Here is a 21,160-nt window from a genome sequence, read left to right as displayed (position 1 = left end):
AAAACCCCCCAGATGCTGAACCAGTGAATTGATCCATAAGAGTTTCCCGTTTTCAATAAAGGAATACAGGGAGTGTTAGGCTGAAATACAATTTCATAGTACAATCAATGGCATTCAAATAATGAAAGCAATATAGATCCTTCCCTAGAATAAATAACTTCTCTAAGGCAAATGTCCATGCCTCCTTGGAGTTAAATATTAATCTCACCGAACCCAGCCCAGCCTACGAGATGAGTTTTAGTTTATGTGAAATTTTTATGAACTAATTAGTGGGTTGGACCAAAGAGTAGGACCAGAATAGAGTCACAAAGAGGTCTTAGAAGATAAGGCATTTATTAATTCACCATTGTTTTCTTAAAAGGACATGAACTTGGACAAGGAAGTTACCTACTGAGGATCAGAACACCTACAAATCTAAGTCATGTCCCAGGTGGGAAGCAGGGCTGGAAGCAGGGAAAAGGGAGGAAATTAAAAAAGCTGGAACAATATTCACTTAAACATAAATGCCAAACCCTGCTTGATGGGGTCTTAGAGGAGCCATGGCCCAGATGGCATCATTGCCATGTGTGTGCCACCATAAATGATTAAATAGGATACAATGTAAAAATCTCACGGTTCCATTAATACTTCAGTGCTCCAATTTTCTACCAGTGTGGAGTTTCTGAAGTGCTCTTGGCTAAACAGAACAATCTCTATTCATAAATTAAAAAATATGTTTGCAATACTGCCATTTTTCTAAGCAGCCTATTTCCCCTTTACAAAATATAAACAATTATAGAATGCAGTATATACAGGGAGAGAAAATAAGGGTTCTTTTCATCTATGGCCTCCAGTTTGCTCATTCTGTTTCCCAGAGGTGGCTGATCCTACCATCTCCAGTATCTTTCCCAATATTCTACACACAAAATAACCCATAAAAGTGAGCAAAATGGCACAACAGACACTCAGATCAATGGAACAGAATAAAGAACCCAGAAATGGACCCACAAACGTATGGCCAACTGATCTTTGACAAAGCAGGAAAGAATATCCAATGGAATAAAGACAGTTTCTTCAGCAAGTGGCGCTGGGAAAACTGGAAAGCGACGTGCAGAAAAATGAACCTGGACCACTTTCTTACACCATACACAAAAATAAACTCAAAATGGAAAGACCTAAATGTAAAATAGGAAGATAGGAAGATAGGAAGCCATCAGAATCCTTGAGGAGAAAGCAGGCAAAAACCTCTCTGATCTTGGTCGCAGCAACTTCTTACTCAACACATCTCTGGAGGCATGGGAAACAAAAGCAAAAATGAACTACTGGGACCTCATCAGAATAAAAACTTCTGCACAGCGAAGGAAACAATCAGCAAAACTAAAAGGCAACCGACAGAATGGGAGAAGATATTTGCAAACGACATTATCAGTTAAAGGGTTATTATCCAAAATCTATAAAGAACTTCTCAAACTCAACACCCAAAAAGCAAATAATCCAGTGAAGAAATGGGCAAAAGACATGAATAGACACTTCTCCAGAGAAGACATTTAGATGACCAACTGACACATGAAAACATGCTCAACATCACTCATCATCAGGGAAATCCAAATCAAAACCACAATGATACCACCTTACACCTGTCAGAATGGCTCACATTAACAACTCAGACAACAACAGATGTTGGCAAGGATGCAGAGAAAGAGGATTTCATTTGCATTGCTGATGGGAATGCAAGCTGGTGCAGCCACTCTGGAAAACAGTATGGAGGTGCCTCAAAAAAACTAAAAATAGAACTACCCTATGACCCAGCAATTGTACCACTAGGTATTTATCCAAGGGATACAGCTATGCTGTTTCGAAGGGACACACACACCCCAATGTTTATAGCAGCACTATCAACAATAGCCAAAGTATGGAAAGAGCCCAAATGTCCATTGATAGATGAATGGATAAAGAAGATGTGGTGTACATATACAATGGAGTATTACTCGGCAATCAAAAAGAATGAAATCTTGCCATTTGGAACTACGTGGATGGAACTAGAGGGTATTTGCTAAGGGAAATTAGTCAGAGAAAGACAAATATCATATGACTTCACTCATGAGGATTTTAAGACACAGAACAGATGAACATAAGGGAAGGGACACAAAAATAATATAAAAATAGGGAGGGGGACAAAACAGAAGAGACTCTTAAATATGGAGAACAAACAGAGGGTTACTGGAGGGGTTGTGGGGGGGTGGGGATGGGCTAATTGGGTAAGGGGCATGAAGGAATCTACTCCTGAAATCATTGTTGCACTATATGCTAACTAATTTGGATGTAAATTAAAAAAATAAAAATTAAAAAAATAAAAATAAAATATTTCATCAAAGAAAGAAAGCAAGGAAGGAAGAGAGGAAGGAAAGAATGGAGGGAGAGAGGGAAAGAAGGAGGGAGTGGAAGAACTGGAGGATAGATAAATGAAAAAAATACATGGAACAATATTAGCAAAATATTGATAATTGTATGATGTGTACAGGTATGTTTAATATACTATTTCCCAAATTCAAAAAAAAAGTGAGCAAAAGATTTTAAACAGACATTTCACCAAAAAAAAAAAAATATATATATATATATATATGGGTGACAAACACATGACACCATCAGATGTTAAGAAAATGTATGCTAAAACCACAATGAAGACATCACGACAAACCTATGAGAATGGCTAATGTTTAACAGACTTATACCAAATGTTGGTGAGGATGTGGATGAACTGGAATTCTCACAGACTGGATTATAAAATAGTACCCTTTGGAAAACAACTTGGCAATTTCTTAAAAAGTTAAACACACACTAGCCAATTGGTCTAGTCATTCCACTCCTAGGTATTTACCTAAGAGAAAGGGAAATACATGCCCATACATAGACATGGACATGAATGTTCACAGTAGGTTTATTTGTAATTGTCCCAAACTGGGAACAACCCAAATGTCCAACAACAGAGAAGTAGATGAGCAAATTGTGGTACATTCATGCAATGGAATACTATTCAGCAAGAAAAAAGAATGGTCTATCGGTACACACAATAACATGGATAAATCTCAAAATAATTATGCTAAGAGAAAGAAGGCAGACCCACTCCAAAAGAATACATATTGTATGATGCCATTTCTATAAACCTTTAGAAGATGTAAACTAATCTGTAGCGAGAGAGCAGAGCAGTGGCTGCTTGGGGATGAGAGGATGAGGAGGGGTTAGAGGGAGGGATTTACAAAGGGGCATGAGGAAACTTTGGGGGATGATGGATATGTCCACTGTCTTGATTATGGTGATCAAATTGTTCAATTTAAATACATGGAGTTTATTGTATGCCAATTATAACTCAATAAAGCTGTTTTTATTTATTTTTAATGTTTTTTTTTTTTTTAAAGGTTCTTTCAGTAATCTCTACCTCCATCCAACATGGGGCTCAAACTCATGACCTGGAGATCAAGGGTCTCATGCTCTTCTGACTGAGCCAGTCAGGCTTCCCAATAAAACTTTTTTTTTTTTATTTTTTTTTAATGTTTATTTATTTTTGAGATAGAGAGAGACAGAGCATGAAGAGGGGAGGGGCAGAGAGAGAGGGAGACACAGAATCCGAAACAGGCTCCAGGCTCCGAGCTGCCAGCACAGAGCCTGACGCGGGGCTCGAACTCACGGACCGTGAGATCATGACCTGAGCTGAAGTCGGCCGCTTAACCGACTGAGCCCCCCAGGCGCCCCTTCCCAATAAAACTTTTTAAAAAACATATTATGGGGGCACCTGGGGGGCTCAGTCAGTTAAGGGTCTGACTTCAGCTCAGATCATGATCTCATGGTTCGTGGGTTCCAGTCCCACATCAGGCTCTGTGCTAGTGGCACAAAGCCTGCTTGGGATTCTCTCTCTCTCTCTCTCTCTCTCTCTCTCTCTCTCTGCCCGTTCCCCAGTTGCATGCTCTCTCTCTCAAAATAAACTTTAAACTAAAACAAACAAACAAACATATTACGTGTATATGACACATGCATATCATTTTTTCCCACTTAACATATCTTGGAGATCATTCTGTATCGGGACATAGTAAATGAGCATTCTTTTTAAACAGCTGAATAGTATTCCATGATATAGATTTATATGATTTAGCCATCTTCCCTCTGATGCACATTAGGTTACTTACAGTCTTTCTTTTAGAGTCAATGCTGCTATTGTACTTATAAGGTTGTACTTATAAGGTTGATTCTTTTTGTACTTATAAGGTTGATTCTTAGAAATGGAATTGCTTAGTCAAAGGTTACATTAACTTATGATTTTGATAGCTACTATGAAACTGCCCCATTTTTCTCACGGGCTCAAGTCCTGCCTGCTCTGGAATGGCAGGGATGGTCCCCAAAAGGATTAAAAGGACTGACTGACAAGCAGCTTTCTGAATTCCACAAAGTGGAATTCTCTTGATGGTCACGCTCCAGTGAGCTGGTAGTGTAGTCCTGGTTTGTAATCACTCTTTGGTTCCAAGCTTTCTTTGACAATGGATTGTCTTGAAATAGTTGTGGGAAAAGAGGCACCCCATACTGTGGCGCCTACTCTCCCTGACTGGTCACAGGGAAAGGAAAGGGAAGGGCTGAGCAGCTGTAAAACAGTGAGGCCGCAGTTAACGAAGAGGCCATGGCACTTGAGGACATTCATGTCCCAGCGTTACGGCCAATATAATGCAGGGCAACTGGGTCCTTCCACTCACCTCTCCCTCTTTCTCTTCCTCAATAATGATGGAGCATCTACTAGGTTTGCTGACTGAGGTTGTGGGAGCACTAAGGAAGATAAGAGACACAAAGGAGGGGCAGGTCAGGAAGTCTTCCCAGAGGAGAGGCCATTTAAGTAGTGTTTTGTTTTTTAAATGAAAGTGAAATGTACATAACAAAAGTCTTTTAAAATGCACAGCTCAACAGCATTTAGCACATTCACAACACTGCGCTACCACTATCTCTATGTAGATCTCTATGTAGTGCACTGCATCACCCCCAAAAGAAACCCCATAGCAGTTACTTCCCACAGTAGGGTTTTAAACCCCGTAGCAGTTACTTCCCACAGTAGGGTTTTAAAACAAGGAGAAGTGCTTCCCAGGCAGGCTTGGAAGGGAGGCCATTCCAAAAGAGGAACTTTACAAAGTCTTTGGAACCTCAAGCCACTTGGGATGGGCTGAAGAAGTGACTGGGTGAAAGCAGGAGGAAAGGCAGGGCGAGGGGCAGTGAAGATCACGTGCGCCAGCTTTGTCCTAGAAGCAGTTGGAGCCAGTCAAGGGTGGTAAGGAGTAGTCAGTGGTTATGGAACCTATTTGAGTAATTTTCATCCCTGAGGAACATGACCAACTTTAACATGAATTCAACTTGAGCCAGGGTTTCTCAACACTGGCACTACAGGCATTTGGGGCTGGAGGATTCTTTGCCAGGGCGGCGGCGGCCATCCTGCGCACTGTAGGGTAGTCAGTAGCACCTCTGGCCTCTAACCCGAACTGCCAGTGGCATCCTCCCCACATTACCACGGTTGTGACACTGCCAACCGTCCCCTCTGAGGGAGGGGCAAAATCGCCCCAGTGAGAGCCCTGGAAGGACTGGGACTCTGTACTCCACAGTCCTGAGACGCAGGCAAATCACAGTGTTCTGGGAGGCACTCCCTCTGAGCTGTGTGGAGACGAGAGGGCACGGAGCAGGACCACCTCTGAGCGCTGGGATGTGAGTCCTGAGCTTCCAAACACAGCAAATTAGTGTTAAAACTTTGCAGTGGTTTTTTTTTTTTTTTCTCTTTTTAAATTCCTTCCACCATTTTTAGTCGACAAGCATTTCACGCCTACCACCTGCCAAGTACTGAGGTGAGCACCAGGAGAATGAGCTCCTCAGGGGATTAGAGTCTCATTCTTCCACCTCACCATCCCCACAGAGGAGACCTCAACGGGGTGTGCGTCTTAAGGGAGTAGTGTCTCGCCCTGGAAGGAATGGAGAGAGAGGAAGGTGGGAAGACCAAGGGCAAGACCAAGGGACGGGCAGCGGGGGGAGATGTGCACTGGCAGACTGGGAGGTGTGTGGGGGTCACTGGTATCCGCTGTGCCTCACCCTCTGTTAGTGTCCCAGTCCCTCACAGTCCTCCTCAGAGTGGCAGCACCTCAGGGGAATGGTTGTGGGTTGGGGTGCACCAGGGAGGACGAACCCAAGGCTCAGGAGCTCCTTGGTAAAGATCCCTGTGCCCAAGGGTGACATACGTGGGCTCAGAAAGTGAACATACTGGGTTTAGTGTGGGGTTAAGTGTGGATTAGAGTGCCTGCCTCAAATGTTCTGGATGTTGAAAGACTCTTGATAGCTTTGTACAAGCCAAGACGCAAAGGGAAGGAGATTCAATTATGACCGAGATTCTTTTTTTTTTTTTTTTTTTGCTAGGCCCAGTAGGACAGGGCTCTGAGTCAGTTAATTGAACTTAGAAGAGTTATGTGACAGTTTCTGCATAAAGTTCATACACATGACATGAAGGAAAAGAACACTGCCCTAGCTCTCCAGGGACTCACAGTCTAGTGGAACCCTCCCTCTGCCCCCACACTGTTTCTTGAGGACATTCTGAGGAATTTTGTGCCACTATTATCTTTTACTTGATTCAAACTCTACAACTGCATAAAGCCACCAGAGACCACTCTGCAGAAAAGACTGAACTTAAGAGTGGTTTAGTGACTTTGCCCATGGCCTAAATGTATCTGTTCCAGTGCCAGAACACAGGATGCCTGACTCCAAGATTTGTTCTTCCTACTCCATCAGGTAGCCCTGCTGATTGCAGCTCACAAGGGAGGAGGATGCTGTGGTTAGGCAAAGAGCAGCTGATGGCTACCAGGAGCACTCTGATCTCTTGGGCTTGTTTTTGTGTAAACGAATACTACCTTACTAAGTGAACAGGATGTTGTGTGATGTGTGTATGAACGTGGCAAAGCTCCAGGTGTGTATTCCAGGTGTTAACTCACTATAACACACTGGCATACATAACAGGGAACTGGTAGATATTCCTGAACAGAGTGACGAGAGGTTGGAAGTTGTTCGGGAGGATAAACTAGGCAGCTGTGTGCAGAACACGCTGAGAAGGGGTTACATGAGAGGTAGGGCACCCAGCTCAGAGGGACATGCAGAGGGGGACAGGAGAGGACAAGGAGGCGACTGAGGACTTATTCCAGAGTGAAAAACACAGAATTCCATATTCTTAGCACATTACCCACAAGAGGGAGAATTTTATGAATTATGTGCCACACTCACTTAGAGATAACTTGTCGCTTTGGGGGAAATGATTCTGTCTGAACCATACTTTTTCAGCATTGAATCAAAAATAGTTACTATTTGTATTTGCCTGCTCTCCCTCAAGCTGTAAGCAATTTCATCAGTAAAAGGATGAACTAATGATGCTTGAGAATATCTAAAAAATAATAAAATAAAATAAAATAAAATAAAATAAAATAAAATAAAATAAAATAAAATAAAAGTAGTAATTAAGAGAAAGCGACTGCTTCCTAAGAGCTTTGTATCCCAAAGGACGGAAACTGAATACCGCAGATCAGGACAACAAATTAGATGATGATTTGACGAGGGCAAGAAAATCGTCAAGTGATATCTGGGATTCCTTTAAGCATTTACAGATTTTCAGCACCCAATCTTCTTAGTTTTTTAAGTATTTTCAGAGAGGGAGTAACAAAGAGCTGTGCAAGCTGAGGAGCTCTGCCAAAGTGGGAAATCTCAGCTGGGTGGAGTGGAAGGCAGCAGACAAAACAGCATCCCTCTTTGTTCCAACTCAGCCAGCAAATCTGTACCTTCAGGAGGAGGAACAGACTTTTCTCCACGCTTTTGCTTTAGAGAAACAAGAGAAAATATCCTGATGGCAAACATCTTCAGGGAGAGTCTCCACCCACTTTTTTTTTTTTTTTTTTTTTAAATTCTGGGCCTCTCTGTCATCAGACATGGCATGTTGGGGCAGGGCCTCAGATCCTTTCCCCAAGAAAGGGCAGAATAGGAGTGGCCGCCCATCAAACCCATCGCACCTAGAAGGGAAAAAGCACCACTGCCTCAGCGTGGGTGGAACTGGCTTCAGGATCTGCTCTGAGGTGCTCTGTCCGGCTCGGCCTCGGCCATCTCTAGGAAGACCTCTGAAACTAGAAGGTTCGAAACTAGAAGGTACAAAAAGAGATGAGCAGGAAGTTTGGCCTGAATTAAAGTCACTAAAAAATTTTTTTACAACTTCAATATATTCGTTCTCATAAAGGGAGTGATTTACAAATGAGTCCTCTTTACTAAGCAGTCAGCCAATAGTTAGTATTCCTTGAAAATAATTGAGCCACAGGACTTTAAATAAGATTTACACGTATCACTATTAAAACCAGGCAAAATTGGTGCTTCTTTCCTAGCTTCTCCTGTGATCATGCAGCACAAGTTATACTTTCTGGAGCCAGCACAATATCTGGCATCAAAAAGCCCTCAAGATTCAAATCCTTGCTTTACTGTTCACTCTGATTTTCAGCAAATTACTTAATCCTTCTGGGCTTGTCTTCTTATCTGTGAAAGGGATGGCTAACCTCACTACGAGTGGTGTTGGGCTCTATGTACGTCTATGTGGGGGTGTGCACGTACAAAGCTGGGCACATGTTAGTAGCCAAAGAAAGGTCAGGATCTCAAGAAAGGTGGGGTACTTCAGAAGCCATGTGAATGGATGAGAGGGAAAAACTGGGGTGGCCAAATCAGTAAGAACAGTCTGGTCAGATAAAAAGGACAGAGAGTGGGGTGGGGAGTTACTGCTAATGGGAACAGTGCTGCTTTCTGGGGTGATGAAAATGTTTTGTTTTGTTTTTAATTTTTTTTTTAACGTTTATTTATTTTTGAGACAGAGAGAGACAGAGCATGAACAGGGGAGGAGCAGAGAGAGAGAGAGAGACACAGAATCTGAAACAGGCTCCAGGCTCTGAGCTGTCAGCACAGAGCCTGACTCGGGGCTCGAACTCATGGACCGTGAGATCATGACCTGAGCCGAAGTCAGACGCTTAACCGACCAAGCCACCCAGGCGCCCCGTGAAAATGTTTTGAAGTTAGTCGTGCTGGTTGTACAACTAACATACTAAAACCCATCAGTACACCCTAAAAGGGTGGTTTTATGGTATGTGAATTTTATCTCAATTATACCATTACTTAAAAAAAAAAGATGAAGAAAACATGAATAAAAACACGTGGAGAGGTAATGGAAGATGAGGGATTTTCAAATTCTCTGGTGGGGTAGAGAATCAAGTTCTGGTCTATAGGATAAAAAGCCATTATTTAGGGAGGGTAAGAACCTGTTTATCTTGCTAAATTCTACAATTTTACACTCCCAATCATACCTTCTGAAGTTTTATTTTGGTAAGAGGTTCTCCTGCATCCCGTGGGCTAAATTATCAGTGGAATAGTCATATGATGTTTCTGAACAACAGGTGATAGGCAGCTTCTCAGCACTTCTTCACCCGGGGTTTTAGGACATGATGAGAAATACTTATTGACAGCAAAGATTCCATAATCACTACCGCAAACTGCCTCGATGGTGCGGCTTCAATACAAACAACCACAGGCACAACCATTTAGATTTCTAATTTATTATTAAATTACATAACAAAGCTTCTTCTATACAGTCAGAAAATGCATTTAGATGAGAACAAAAATTAAGTACAAATACAATAAATCTGGTTCCAAGAAGCCATTTTAAAAGCAAAAAAAAATTAGAAAGTGCATTTGGAATAGATTTTTAAAAATCTGTATTGGCATTCCTCATGAGGAAACATTTTTTATCATGGCGAAGTGTGACTGGAATGGATGTCCCTCCCTCTCTAAGAGCTAACAGGATGTGGACAGATAAAAATACTCTGGTACTGAAGTGAGACACTAAGGACAGAGAAAATGAGAATGATCCCTCAAGACACGGCTCAGCTTTGTCTCAGTTTTTTATCCAATAAACATCCTTAAGAGTCACTTAGTCCTTCCTTATTTTCTTTCCCCATATACGCTTAAGAATATGCACGTCTATAAAAAAAATAACAAGATTAGTTTAGAAAGACCATGATGAAAAGCGCTGTGTCTTTGTAGAAACCAGGCTAAATAACCTCTAACCCAAAAGGAGAATGGAACATAATCATTTTAATTTTCTGGGTAGAATCCATTTGTTCTCTAAGTATTACATTTGCTACCAACTTCAGCACTAATCCTAGACATGGCCATTTACCCTCAACGGCAAGTTAGAAAACTTGGTCAATTTCCAAAAATATCGTATCTGGCTAATGACCAAACATGAGGTATTAGAAGACCAAAAAGGTTAGTCCAGTTCTTTAAAGTCCTTTTCATCAGGTTGAGATTATTAACAGTGAAGAAAACATTAATGGTGGGAATGCAAGTCCAAGGTGCCTCAATTCCATAGAGGCCAAAAGTCATTATTACATCAAAAGGCTCAATAAGTACATTTTCCTATTCAGATGTACTCAGCATCCAATAGGAAAGAACTAAAGTAAATATTTGGTTTCAGGTACAAAAAAGTGCCCGCGTGATGTTTCCTCTCTTCACTTGTCCAATTCTTAGGATTTTACTTCCACACCTCATCTGAGTACTGGGTAGTAGGGAAAAAAAGAGGCATTCTCTGTACAAGTGAATTTTGGTACAAAGGAGAGAGGAATAGTGGAGAAGGAAAGCCCTTTTCTAACATTAGAAAAATAAAGGGTGAGCAATACAGGTTACAGGGAATCCTTCAGCATCACTGAAAACACTAAGAAGATTGTAGAGATAGCCAGGACAGATCACCTGAAGCACTGGGATGTCAGGGTTTGAACTTAGTAATAAATTAAACATTTCTAACTAAAGTCATCAGCTCACATTAAGACAAAATCTTAGCTCACATTAAGACAAAATCTTAGAAGTATACCTTTGGGAAGTCTGTCCTTTTTGTTGCTGTGGTTTTTCATACTTCTTAGTGAAACGGAAAGTTTTGAATTATTACTAAGATAATCCCAAAGGAAAAGGTCCCTTATATGACAATGGCCAAGGAAGAATAACTTCCCTTAAGAGGAAACTTCCTTCCTGAACTCCCAGCTCTGACAGGCAACTTACTGTTGGCCCCTGAGCCTGGCAACAGGTCTGTAAGGACAGAAGAAAAGGTGGAAAACCAATCTGGTTAAAAAAAAAAAAACAAAAAAAAGTTAAATGGCACCAAACTGAAAGAGTTCAAATCAGCTACCACAGGATCCAAATCCTCTTTTTGTAAATGACACACTTCTATTTCCTTACTCCAGGGTTTCTTTCTGCAAATGAAAGAACCATAAGAGGAAAGGACAAGCCCTGTCCTGGCTAGCTACATTTGGCCCTGGGTCACCTCACTATGGGCTATATAGCACTGGGAGGTTAGTCAGACCTACCAGACACCAACATCTTATACCAAGCCTTATCAACTTCCTTGGAAGAACTAGTTTATTTTCATAAAGAAAATAACCAACATAATTCTATTACTTCATTTAAGCATTACCCTAAAGGAAAGGCTCATCAGCCATCAAAAGTATTTGCTCAGTGCAGCAAGCAGCTCAGCCCCTAGTTTTACTCTCACACAATCAGCTTTAATGAATATACCAAATAATCAGACCAGTAAAAAAGACTGGTAGTATAATTAAATAAATAACTTTATTTACGATACTTCAGATTTTATAAATGCCAACCATATAGCAATGAAAGTCCCATAAATTCTAGCTGAGGCACAACCACCAATCAAGGCCCTTTGAAAAATCAAAGATAATAAAGTGTCAGGGGAGAACAGTCTTGTTCTCCCAACAGAGAATTTAGTAAATGAACTTCTCTGATCCTTTAAGATTTACATTGGGAAAACTTAGACTTTCTTTTCAGGGCATCCCCAATCAAGTTATCTGATCAATCAACCCATATTTAGAAAAATAAACCCCATAGTTTAAAAAAATGTATCCAATGGCTTTCATACCCAGAACATAATAAAACTTTGACAACAGAATGAAAAAGCTCTCAGTTTCTGTACCAGACCAGGGGTTAGTATAGCCATCAGCTCTTGTATCAAGTTCACCTGAATGTCATCACCGATGCACTGTGATATCATTAAGAACTACATGCTCATATCCTTTTATTCCCTGTGGCACAGTCTGAGGTCAATACTATAAATACCAGAGTCCATTCCAATGGTGAAGAGCAACCTTCTTTCTTGGTGAGGAGTGTAGATGTTGATGTCTTCAAACTATTTGTGGTAGTTCAGGTGAATAAGTTGTAAGTTTACAGAAATGGAGAAATGGTTAAACCTGAAAAGAATTCTGGTGGGTGGTTTAAAATTCTGTTACCGTCCAGGGATGGTAGTAGAAGACAGGTGCAGATACAGATAGATTCTGTCACATGCACCTTCAACAGTAAAACCATTCTCTGGATGTTTGGAAAGCTTAACAGATTTGGAATGAGTAGGTTTTCATAAAACACAGACTTCCTGGTACATTAGGCAGTATTTCTTGAACTTTTGCTCATAAATCATGGAGCATTTACAAATGGAATAATCTGGATGGTGACCCCTCAATCAATGTCTTTTTACATGTGGCTTGCTGAACAGATCTCACTGAAAATTGAGCAGTCCCCTCACTCAGGGTTAATCCTGCCATGATGAGGAATAGTTGGGGGCACTGACAGACACTGGCTGTTAGTTACTTTTACCATGGTAGAACTGAGATTGCATTTTCTCATAGTAGCAAGTATTAATCCAATGGAAGAAATAAACAAAACATGAAAACAAGGACGGACAAAAAAGCCTGTTATTCTCAATGCTTTTCCAGCAATATAGTTAATCCCAGTGTGCATACAATTTAAAAAAAGAGGAAGAAAAAAGCTTTTCTTGCAGTGTTTGTCTTCTGTTTCAGACAACCTCAACTGTGTTGAAGTTGACCTGTTAGCATCTCAAAGAACCTGTGAAAAATGTAATTTTTCTAGAATACCAAAACAGGGGCACAGAGTAGAAATTTATAGCACAGCTTATCAAGAAATGACTTGTGATTTCTCTTCACGACTGTAAAATAAAAGGACAAGAACTATTTTTATTCACAACCCAATCTGGTGGCTGAAAGGAAAACAGTCTTTGGATATAGATAGAGAAACCTGGTTTTCTGGAGTCCAGCTATAAGACCTGGCTTGTTATCAGCCTTCAACACTATTACTGAAGCATAGAAACTCTGTTTCTGATTGGTTTACTTACCTCCTGGGAAGACAAAAGCAACTGAAAACTTTTTTTTTTTTTTTAAACTAAAAACAGAAGGAAATGTGTGTTAGAAAAGATAGCACAGGAAAACTGTGGCTTCAGCTCAACCTGACCGTATCACAGAGTCCATCACCATCAGTCTTGAATTAATCCTGTTGGTCAGGCTAATCATCAGGACAATCAACTTCTCCTTCCTATTTTTCCTTATTCCGGATCAGGGTGTGAAAGTGGTGGTTGTCAAGAGTCCCTGGAGATGTTCCATCAGTGGAAAGCATACAGCAGCAATAGGATGGTACAGACACCAATAACACCGCCCAGGATGAGGGAGTCTCGCCGTTTCCTAAGATTGATTCGTTGGATCAGGCTGTTCACAGCAGGAAAACGATCTTTGGGAAATCTTTATTAAGGTCATATTTGAAGAAGCCTCTTTAGTGAAAAGTCACAGGGGTCACAAAAATAGAGATCAGTGGAGTCCAGAAACAATACATAATGAGAAGAAATACAGAGGAAGAAAATTACACTGAGGGAGTCTTTAAAAAAACACATACCCAAACTGGGAACATCCTACTGCTCAAGGTCCCAAACCAACCGAGGAATTACAACCAGGCTTGGGGTCAGGGTGGGAGGTAGTGAGCTTAGGAACAGAGGGACTCTGCAGGGCAGGGAGGTGTAAGTACAGCCAATACCACTGCTAACAACACCCTATTCTGTTCTCTTTTCCTTTCTCTCTCTTTTTCTCTCTCTAAACCCCTTCTCTCAGGAAAGTGAGAAGTTTGGCCAGAAGAGTTCTGAGTTCTTGATCCTCTCCTCAAAGGGTGATAACCCCCATGGAATCAGGCAATAGGTGGTGGCAACCAACTCTAGGGTCTGAATAAATCAGTCACTGGTGAATTATTTAAATTTTTTAGTTTACTTTGCAGCAGTAGATAGGATATGGTAGGTAAGGGGGCTACACCGTTCTAGCTGTCCTACTTAGGAAACATAAAAAAAGATAGGAAATTTCCAATTTTAGAGGTTTAAAAAAGCAGTCACAGCTATATTTTACTTAGTATTTCAAAATATCTTCATACTCTTATTTGTATGTTGTAGACCAAAGCACATGCCTGTGCATCCTAACTTGTTTTGCATTTTTTAAAGTTTATTTACTTTGAGAGAGAGCGAGAGAAAGGGGTGGGGGGGGAGAGGCAAAGAGAGAATCTCAAGCAGGCTCTGCACCAGCAGTGTGGAGCCTGACATGCAGCTCGAACTTATGAACCATGAGATCATGACCTGAGCCGAAACCAAGAGTCAGACCAACTGAGCCACCCAGGTGCCCCTGTTTTGCATTTCTGACAATATACCTTCGGGTGCCTCCTCTTTGTTAATATAGGTATTTTATCAAAGTCAGGAAAATCACGGACAAAAACCACCTACAATACTAGAGAGCTAGAATAATACCTCCACTCTGTGAATCCTTATTGCATTTTCCTGTAATTAAACCGCCCAGCAGGGACTATATTTATTTGTACACTTATATATTCTACATATTATATGATTAGGACCATGTTATCTTCTAATCTTGAATTTCCCTATCCAGAACAGAGCTTTACATATTGTAGGCATTAATGTGTTTTTTGAATTAATGAGAAAAATTTGCAGAAATAATTTTTAAAAATACTGAAGCAGCAGCAGCATGAAATAATAGGCAAAAACTTTTACAAGGTACAAATCTCATATAGAACAAATGCTTAATCTTTTCTTGCTTCGTAAAGAATCAATAATCCCCTTAGAATACTTTTGGCACTAGGGAATTCTGTCTATAATGGGCATATTACCTTTAGAGAAGCCCCCCTCTCTCTCCTTCTATAATAATCTAGTTCAGTCCATGTAATAGTGTAGGCTGACCTTGTCCTCTGCCATCAGGTATATTTATAAACTCGGATTGGCCAGAAAGAATATTCCCTTCTAGTGACTCAAGCTGGGGCAACTACAGTCCTCTTGGGACTTTTATTACAGCTGGTAGAAAAGACCCCCTTTCCATGGGGATTTTTAACTGGCAGAAGGTGATTCTTCTAGCCATCTCTATCACTATGTGGAGAAAACCTCTTTGAGAATGAGGCCAATCACAAGAAAGCAAAAATAAGAGATGGAGTAGGTAGGGGGAAAAGAGAGAGGAAAAGCAGATTCTTGACAATAAAATCTGAGCTCCTGAATTGAGCCATGCCTTAGGTTAAATTCTACCCCTGAATTTTAGATAAATATGAACAAATTAATTCCCTCCTTTCCCCCCTTAAGTCAGTCTAAATGAGGTTTCTGTTACTCTCTATGGAGTCTCAACTAACACACACATTTTATTTGTTTTTGAACACACATTTTTCCAGAATTATTATAATTTGTGGTAATGGCAAGATGATACAATGTATATAACAGTACTCTGTAAACTGTACAGCCCTATATAAAATATAAACAATTATGGATATGTTGTTTTGCACTTTAGGGTGACAAAACAGGAACAAAATTCACAAAAAGTTGGAAAATACAAAATACACTTCAGGATATTCCTTAGGGAAGTAAGTATCAAACTAAAAGTGACCTTAAATTATCTAGGACCAGGGTGCCTGGGTGGCTCAGTCAGTTCAGTGGCTGACTCTGGGTTTTGGCTCAGGTCATGATCTCACTGTTCATGAATTCGAGCCCTGTGTCAGGCTCTGTGCTGACAGTGTGCAGCCTGTTTGGGATTCTCTCTCTCCCTCTCTCTCTCTGCTCCTTCCCTGTTCATGTTCTCTCTTTCTCTCAAAATAAATAAACTTAAAAAAAAATTACCTAGGACCAGAAGGTACTCAACTTTTTAGGCCCTTCCCCTTACTAATTGGGGAAGGAAACTTCTTCTCTAAAAGTCTTGACTTCTCAGAGAGTAAACAAAATGTTTCAGAGTAGCAGGCTTCCCAGTTTCCCCATTGGGTTTCATGTTAGCATTAGTAATCCTAATTCAAATCAGGAAACTCAAGAATTAAAAATGTAGAGGTCACAATTAACAAGCAGAGAATCTATTCTAATGTTCAGCTTGTGCATAACGAATCACAATGAAAATACTCTAACAGCAGTTACAACTCATCTACATGTATGGCTGTCTCCTTCCTTCTCTTTCTAAGCATCTGACACTGACTTATTCTTCAAACTGGAGAAAGAATAAAAAAGCATATAATTTATGATGTTGAGGTAAGAATAATATATACTGTGGAGTTTTACTGGGGTGCCTGGGTGGCTCAGTTGGTTGAGCATCCAACTTTGGCTCAGGTCATGATCTCATGGTTCGTGGATTTGAGCCCCGCGTCAGACTCTGTGCTGACAGTTCAGAGCCTGGAGCCTGCTTTAGATTCTGTATCTCCCTCTCTCTCTGCCCCTTCTCTGCTCATGTTCTGTCTCTCTATAATAAAACATTTTAAAAAAACTAAAAAAAATAAAAAAACATTTATTTATTTTGGGAGAGAGGAAGGGAGGGAGAGAGAAGCGTGAGTGGGGGAGGGGCAGAGAGCGAGGGAGAGAGAAGATCCCAAGTAAGGCTCCATGCTGTCAGTGTGGAGTCTGACCCCGGGTTTGATCTCACAACAGTGACATCATGACTTGAGATGAAATAAATCAAGAGTCAGGTGCTTAACCAACTGAGCAACCTAGGCACCCCAGGAGTTTTTAAAATGTAAAATAATTTGAAAATTCATATTTATAATTTTCTAAATCTACTAATGTCAGACTTCTGGTGTAGAATCTTTTACAAATAGTACTAAACAGTATCAACTTCTATAAGGTAGGAATGCAAGGCATATTCATATGTAACTATTGATGCTCTCAACCACTACTGATGATGGCAACCTGACCAAAACCAAAACCAAAACCAAAACCAAAAAAGCACACACATAGACCCCCACCCCCACCCCCACCTCAAAAACCTAGAGATTTCAAACTTTCAGAAAGGATACTGGCCAAAGTATTCATTTTGCTCTGAATTGACTTCAACATTCCTCTCTGTGAAGTCATATTTTCTTTTGTTGCCATAGCAATGCTGAAGGGGGAAAAGAGAAGATAATTACATCGGCATTTAAGATTATCCTGCGCAGATCCATCATATTCTTAAAAGTGACGAGAAAACTAAGATGGGCAACATCATCTTGAAAAGCACAGGCAGGAAAAAAAATCATTTCCCAAGTCACCTTCCCACTGTCTTTTCCTGAATGTCCACTCCATCCCTACTGCTATCTTCTGATGTCTTTCTGGACAGTAGGCCATTTCCTGTGATTTTTCCCAAAGTAACAAATGAAATAACAGAGAAATCCCTATTACAAAAGCTTCTTAAAATGGTTTTGAAAGGGGCCAGCTACTAAAAATAACTTTAATCAGGAAAACTGTTGAGAGAGAAGTAGGAAATTTTAATCATAGAAAAAGAACCAAAAGCGTTAACACATCACAAAATACCCATATATAACCAGCCCTTAATTTATGAAAAGATTATGTTCCAGAATTCTACTTGAGAACCATCTAGGCAGATTTTAGGAGACACATGCAACATTATGCTGGGTTTCCAAGCCAGGTGACAAAGGTTATGCATTCATTAAATGACTCAAAGAGATGGGGGAACGTCCCTTCTCTTACAGACTATACTATAGTCTCTTCCATGTGACTATTCTGATGTCCTGTTTAAAAGAATCTCACTTAATATCTTTTTGCTTTCATGCCAGGATTAACTTCAACAGTCTTATCTCCCTGGGCATTAGAATCCTAGAGGACAGGTCAGTACCCATTTTTATATATAACACACAGGAGAAAGCTATAGATACTGATAACATAAAAAACAATAGGAAACAGAATGTCCTTGAATAATTCTGAAAATATATCAAACGTTGAAAAAAAAAAAAAAGCAACAGAGATGAAGAGATTCTGGGAAGATAATGATCAGAGCACAAATTCCTGACCATATCGCTGGTCCAACTTCCTCCATGGAGGAACACATGAACAAAGGCAGATATGATGGGGAGGGGTCCATCTGAGATCCCTCATTCTTTTGAAATATCCAAGGAAGAAAGCCAGGTAGGCTATACTCTCTCAAGCAAGGGAAGAACCAAGGAACTGATGGCAGGGAAGACGAGATTTTTCTTCAAGCCTGGGGCAAAGCCCTAGGTTTCAATTCACCCTAAGGAACCCAACAATGGAAGATATGGACGTGCGTGTACAGGAGCTACAGTGATGCACTGAACTGTAGCTGGTAAAGGGTGGTGCACACAACCACAGAAACCTATGAGCCAGGAGCTGACAGTCCATCAGATGGTGTGATGCCCAGCCCTGAAGAAGAAAAAACTGCTGGGGCACCCACTACCACCTAGTATGCACTGCTTAGGGGTCTAATAGCCTGACCTATCTGGGAGCTGACTGAACGTACTCTTGAACAGCCAAGACCAGGTATCCTATTGGAGGAAAATGCTAGGAGTACTCTAAGCAAATGACATATCAAAACTGAAATTTCAAGATTTGAGAAGGCAAAGAAGAAACAAAAGTGTGTGGGGAGACAGATCAAAGGATATATATTAGAGCGCTGTTTGGAATAATAAGAGACAAGCAAACAAAAACACCCCCCAATGGAAACAACATTGGAATGGTTTAACAGATTATGATAAAACGAAACTATGAAATAATATTTGGTTATTAAAAAGAATAAGTTGGCATTATTTCCATTAAACTGGAGGAATGTTTATGATACACTGAATAATTAACGCAAGCCACAGAATGTGTAAAGTATGAATCCTTTTTTATTTTAAGCAATAAAACATCACTGTATATGTTTGTATGACAATGAGAACGTATTTAGAAAGATACACAACTGTCAGTGAATACAAGTTACTTAGGGGATAGGAATGGAGGGACACTACCAGATGAACTTTTTTTACATTTTAGAATGATTTAAATTGCTAAAATAAGAACACTGTACTTTTCTAAACTATACCTATCTCACAAAGAAAATTACAGGAATTCCACCTGAGTGATGAAGAAACGTGAATAACATTATCAGCGCCAAATCTACTGTAGTTATTTGCCTCAGTACCGCTAGGAGTTAAGCATGATTTATAAAAGTTTTTCCCAGATCCTAGAAAAGATCAAGATTTAAAGGGATCAGGTATCTCTGAAGGTAAAACTGTGAAATAGGGCTAAAAATGGAAATTTGTGCAAGGAATTGCCAGACCCCTAAATTATCTTCCCTGAACAACACAGTCAGGTGACTGCCCCCAGTTCAGTAGAAGATCTAACCTAGAAAAAGAGACCTTAAAGATCCTGACATTTTGAAGCTCCCCACAAAACAACCAGGTCCCTTTCTGATCATCCATTGTGAGGCCTACTACTTGGCAAGTCCCACCACCCATGTACAGAGAACTAGCTTCCAATTACTGGATTTTCTGGAGCCTCACCCTTAAATATGAACAAAGAATCAAGAATCACTACAAGTTTGAGAAGAGCCTCTAACAGAGATCCAAATAAAAACTAGCAAACAGAAAAGTGAGTCTGAGGAAACAGAGGCAATAACAGAAGTTCAAGAAACTCTAAAACTGAATTATATTTAATGTCTTCAGAGAGAGAAAGAAGGTATCACACCCATGAAAGACATAAATGTATGTGTGTGTGTGTGTGTATGTGTACGTGTGTGTAAGAGTGTACCCACCACTGAGAAAAGAGCCGGTATAAATTTAAAAAAAGAATGGAAATAAAAGTGTAACAGAAATCTCAAAAGGACAAACTGAGTAAACCCCTCAGAAAGTAGAAAAAAAGATAAGTGGAAAACGGAGAAAGGGTAAAAAAAGGAACAGAAAGCCCAACATGTTACCTTTTAAAATTAAAACCAAAAAAACAGAAAACAAAAACAGTGAAAAAGGAGGCGGGAAAATGACAGTTTAAGAAAATGTCTCAGAACTGAAGAGGAGTTTCCAGACTGTAGGAACTCATCCAATGGCCAGTACAACGAACTGGAAAAGATGCATGATAAGGTTAAAAAACACCAAAAGCATAGGGAAAAAGGGATAATCCTAAAAGCTTCCAGAGGAAAAAGGCTCATCACATACAAAGGAACAGAAATCTTAACTGGCACTGAACTTAAAAACAATACTGCAAACAATGTCATCCAAAATTTCAAAATTATTCCTAACTTAGCTAAACAATGAATCAAGAATAGATGTGAAAAGTCCAAAAGTTGTACCTCCTGTTCTTTCTCAGGAAACCACTGAAGAACGTGGTCCAGCATAATGAGGGAATAAACTAAGAGTTTATGGAAGACACCAAATCCAAGAAATAAGTGATCCAATAAAGGAGGTCACTGAGGTGCCTGGGTGGCTCAGTCCGTTAAGCATCCGACTCTTGATTTTGGCTCAGGTCATGATCTCATGGTTGGTGGGTTTAAGCCACCAAGTCGGGCTCTGCACTGACACTGTGGAGCCTGCTTGGGATTCTCTCTCTTTCCCGCTCTCTCTCATAAATAAACAAACATTAAAGAAAAAATGGAGGTCATTTTAAGGTAATGGGGATAGAGCATCCCAGGACCAGTGCAGGATGGCAGGTCTAGAGAACAACCAGTCAAGATTAAAATAGAAGGAAACAGACAATGTTAACTTTACACTGAATTTTAGATCCAAAGAACGAAAAGAACGCAAGAAGAGTCCAAAATAACAACGTCCTTTTGCATCATTAGCTTCTTTTTCTAAGTTTACTTATTTGTTTTGAGAGGAAAAGAAAGCACTAGTCAGGGAGGGGCAAAGAGAGGGACAGAGAGAGAATCCTAAGCAGGTATGTGCTGTCAGTGCAGAGCCTGATGTGGTGCTTGAGCCCATGGACCATGAGATAATGACTTTAGCCCAAGGCAGATGCTTAACTAACTGAGCCATCCATGTGCCCCTG

The 21,160-nt window shown here is 40.3% G+C and overlaps 1 protein-coding gene across 2 annotated transcripts in view; it reads right to left on the bottom strand.

The window, feature by feature from the left end:
- Positions 1 to 11,657: 11,657 nt before the first annotated feature.
- The window catches only part of GOSR1 (golgi SNAP receptor complex member 1), a 47,602-nt gene continuing 38,099 nt past the window's right edge, over positions 11,658 to 21,160 (bottom strand). For both annotated transcript variants that reach the window (XM_058704967.1, XM_058704968.1), the window contains exons 8-9: positions 17,209 to 17,291; positions 11,658 to 13,638 (exon numbers count right to left, since the gene is read on the bottom strand). In XM_058704967.1, the coding sequence (XP_058560950.1) occupies positions 13,514 to 13,638; positions 17,209 to 17,291 (208 nt within the window). In that variant the 3' untranslated portion in view covers positions 11,658 to 13,513. The remainder of the gene's footprint in view (positions 13,639 to 17,208; positions 17,292 to 21,160) is intronic.

Source organism: Neofelis nebulosa, chromosome 16, assembly GCF_028018385.1.
Source record: "Neofelis nebulosa isolate mNeoNeb1 chromosome 16, mNeoNeb1.pri, whole genome shotgun sequence".
NCBI classification, from domain to species: Eukaryota; Metazoa; Chordata; class Mammalia; order Carnivora; family Felidae; genus Neofelis; species Neofelis nebulosa.
The sequence above is the reverse complement of the archived record's forward strand: the minus strand, read 5'-3'. Positions and strand labels throughout refer to the sequence as shown.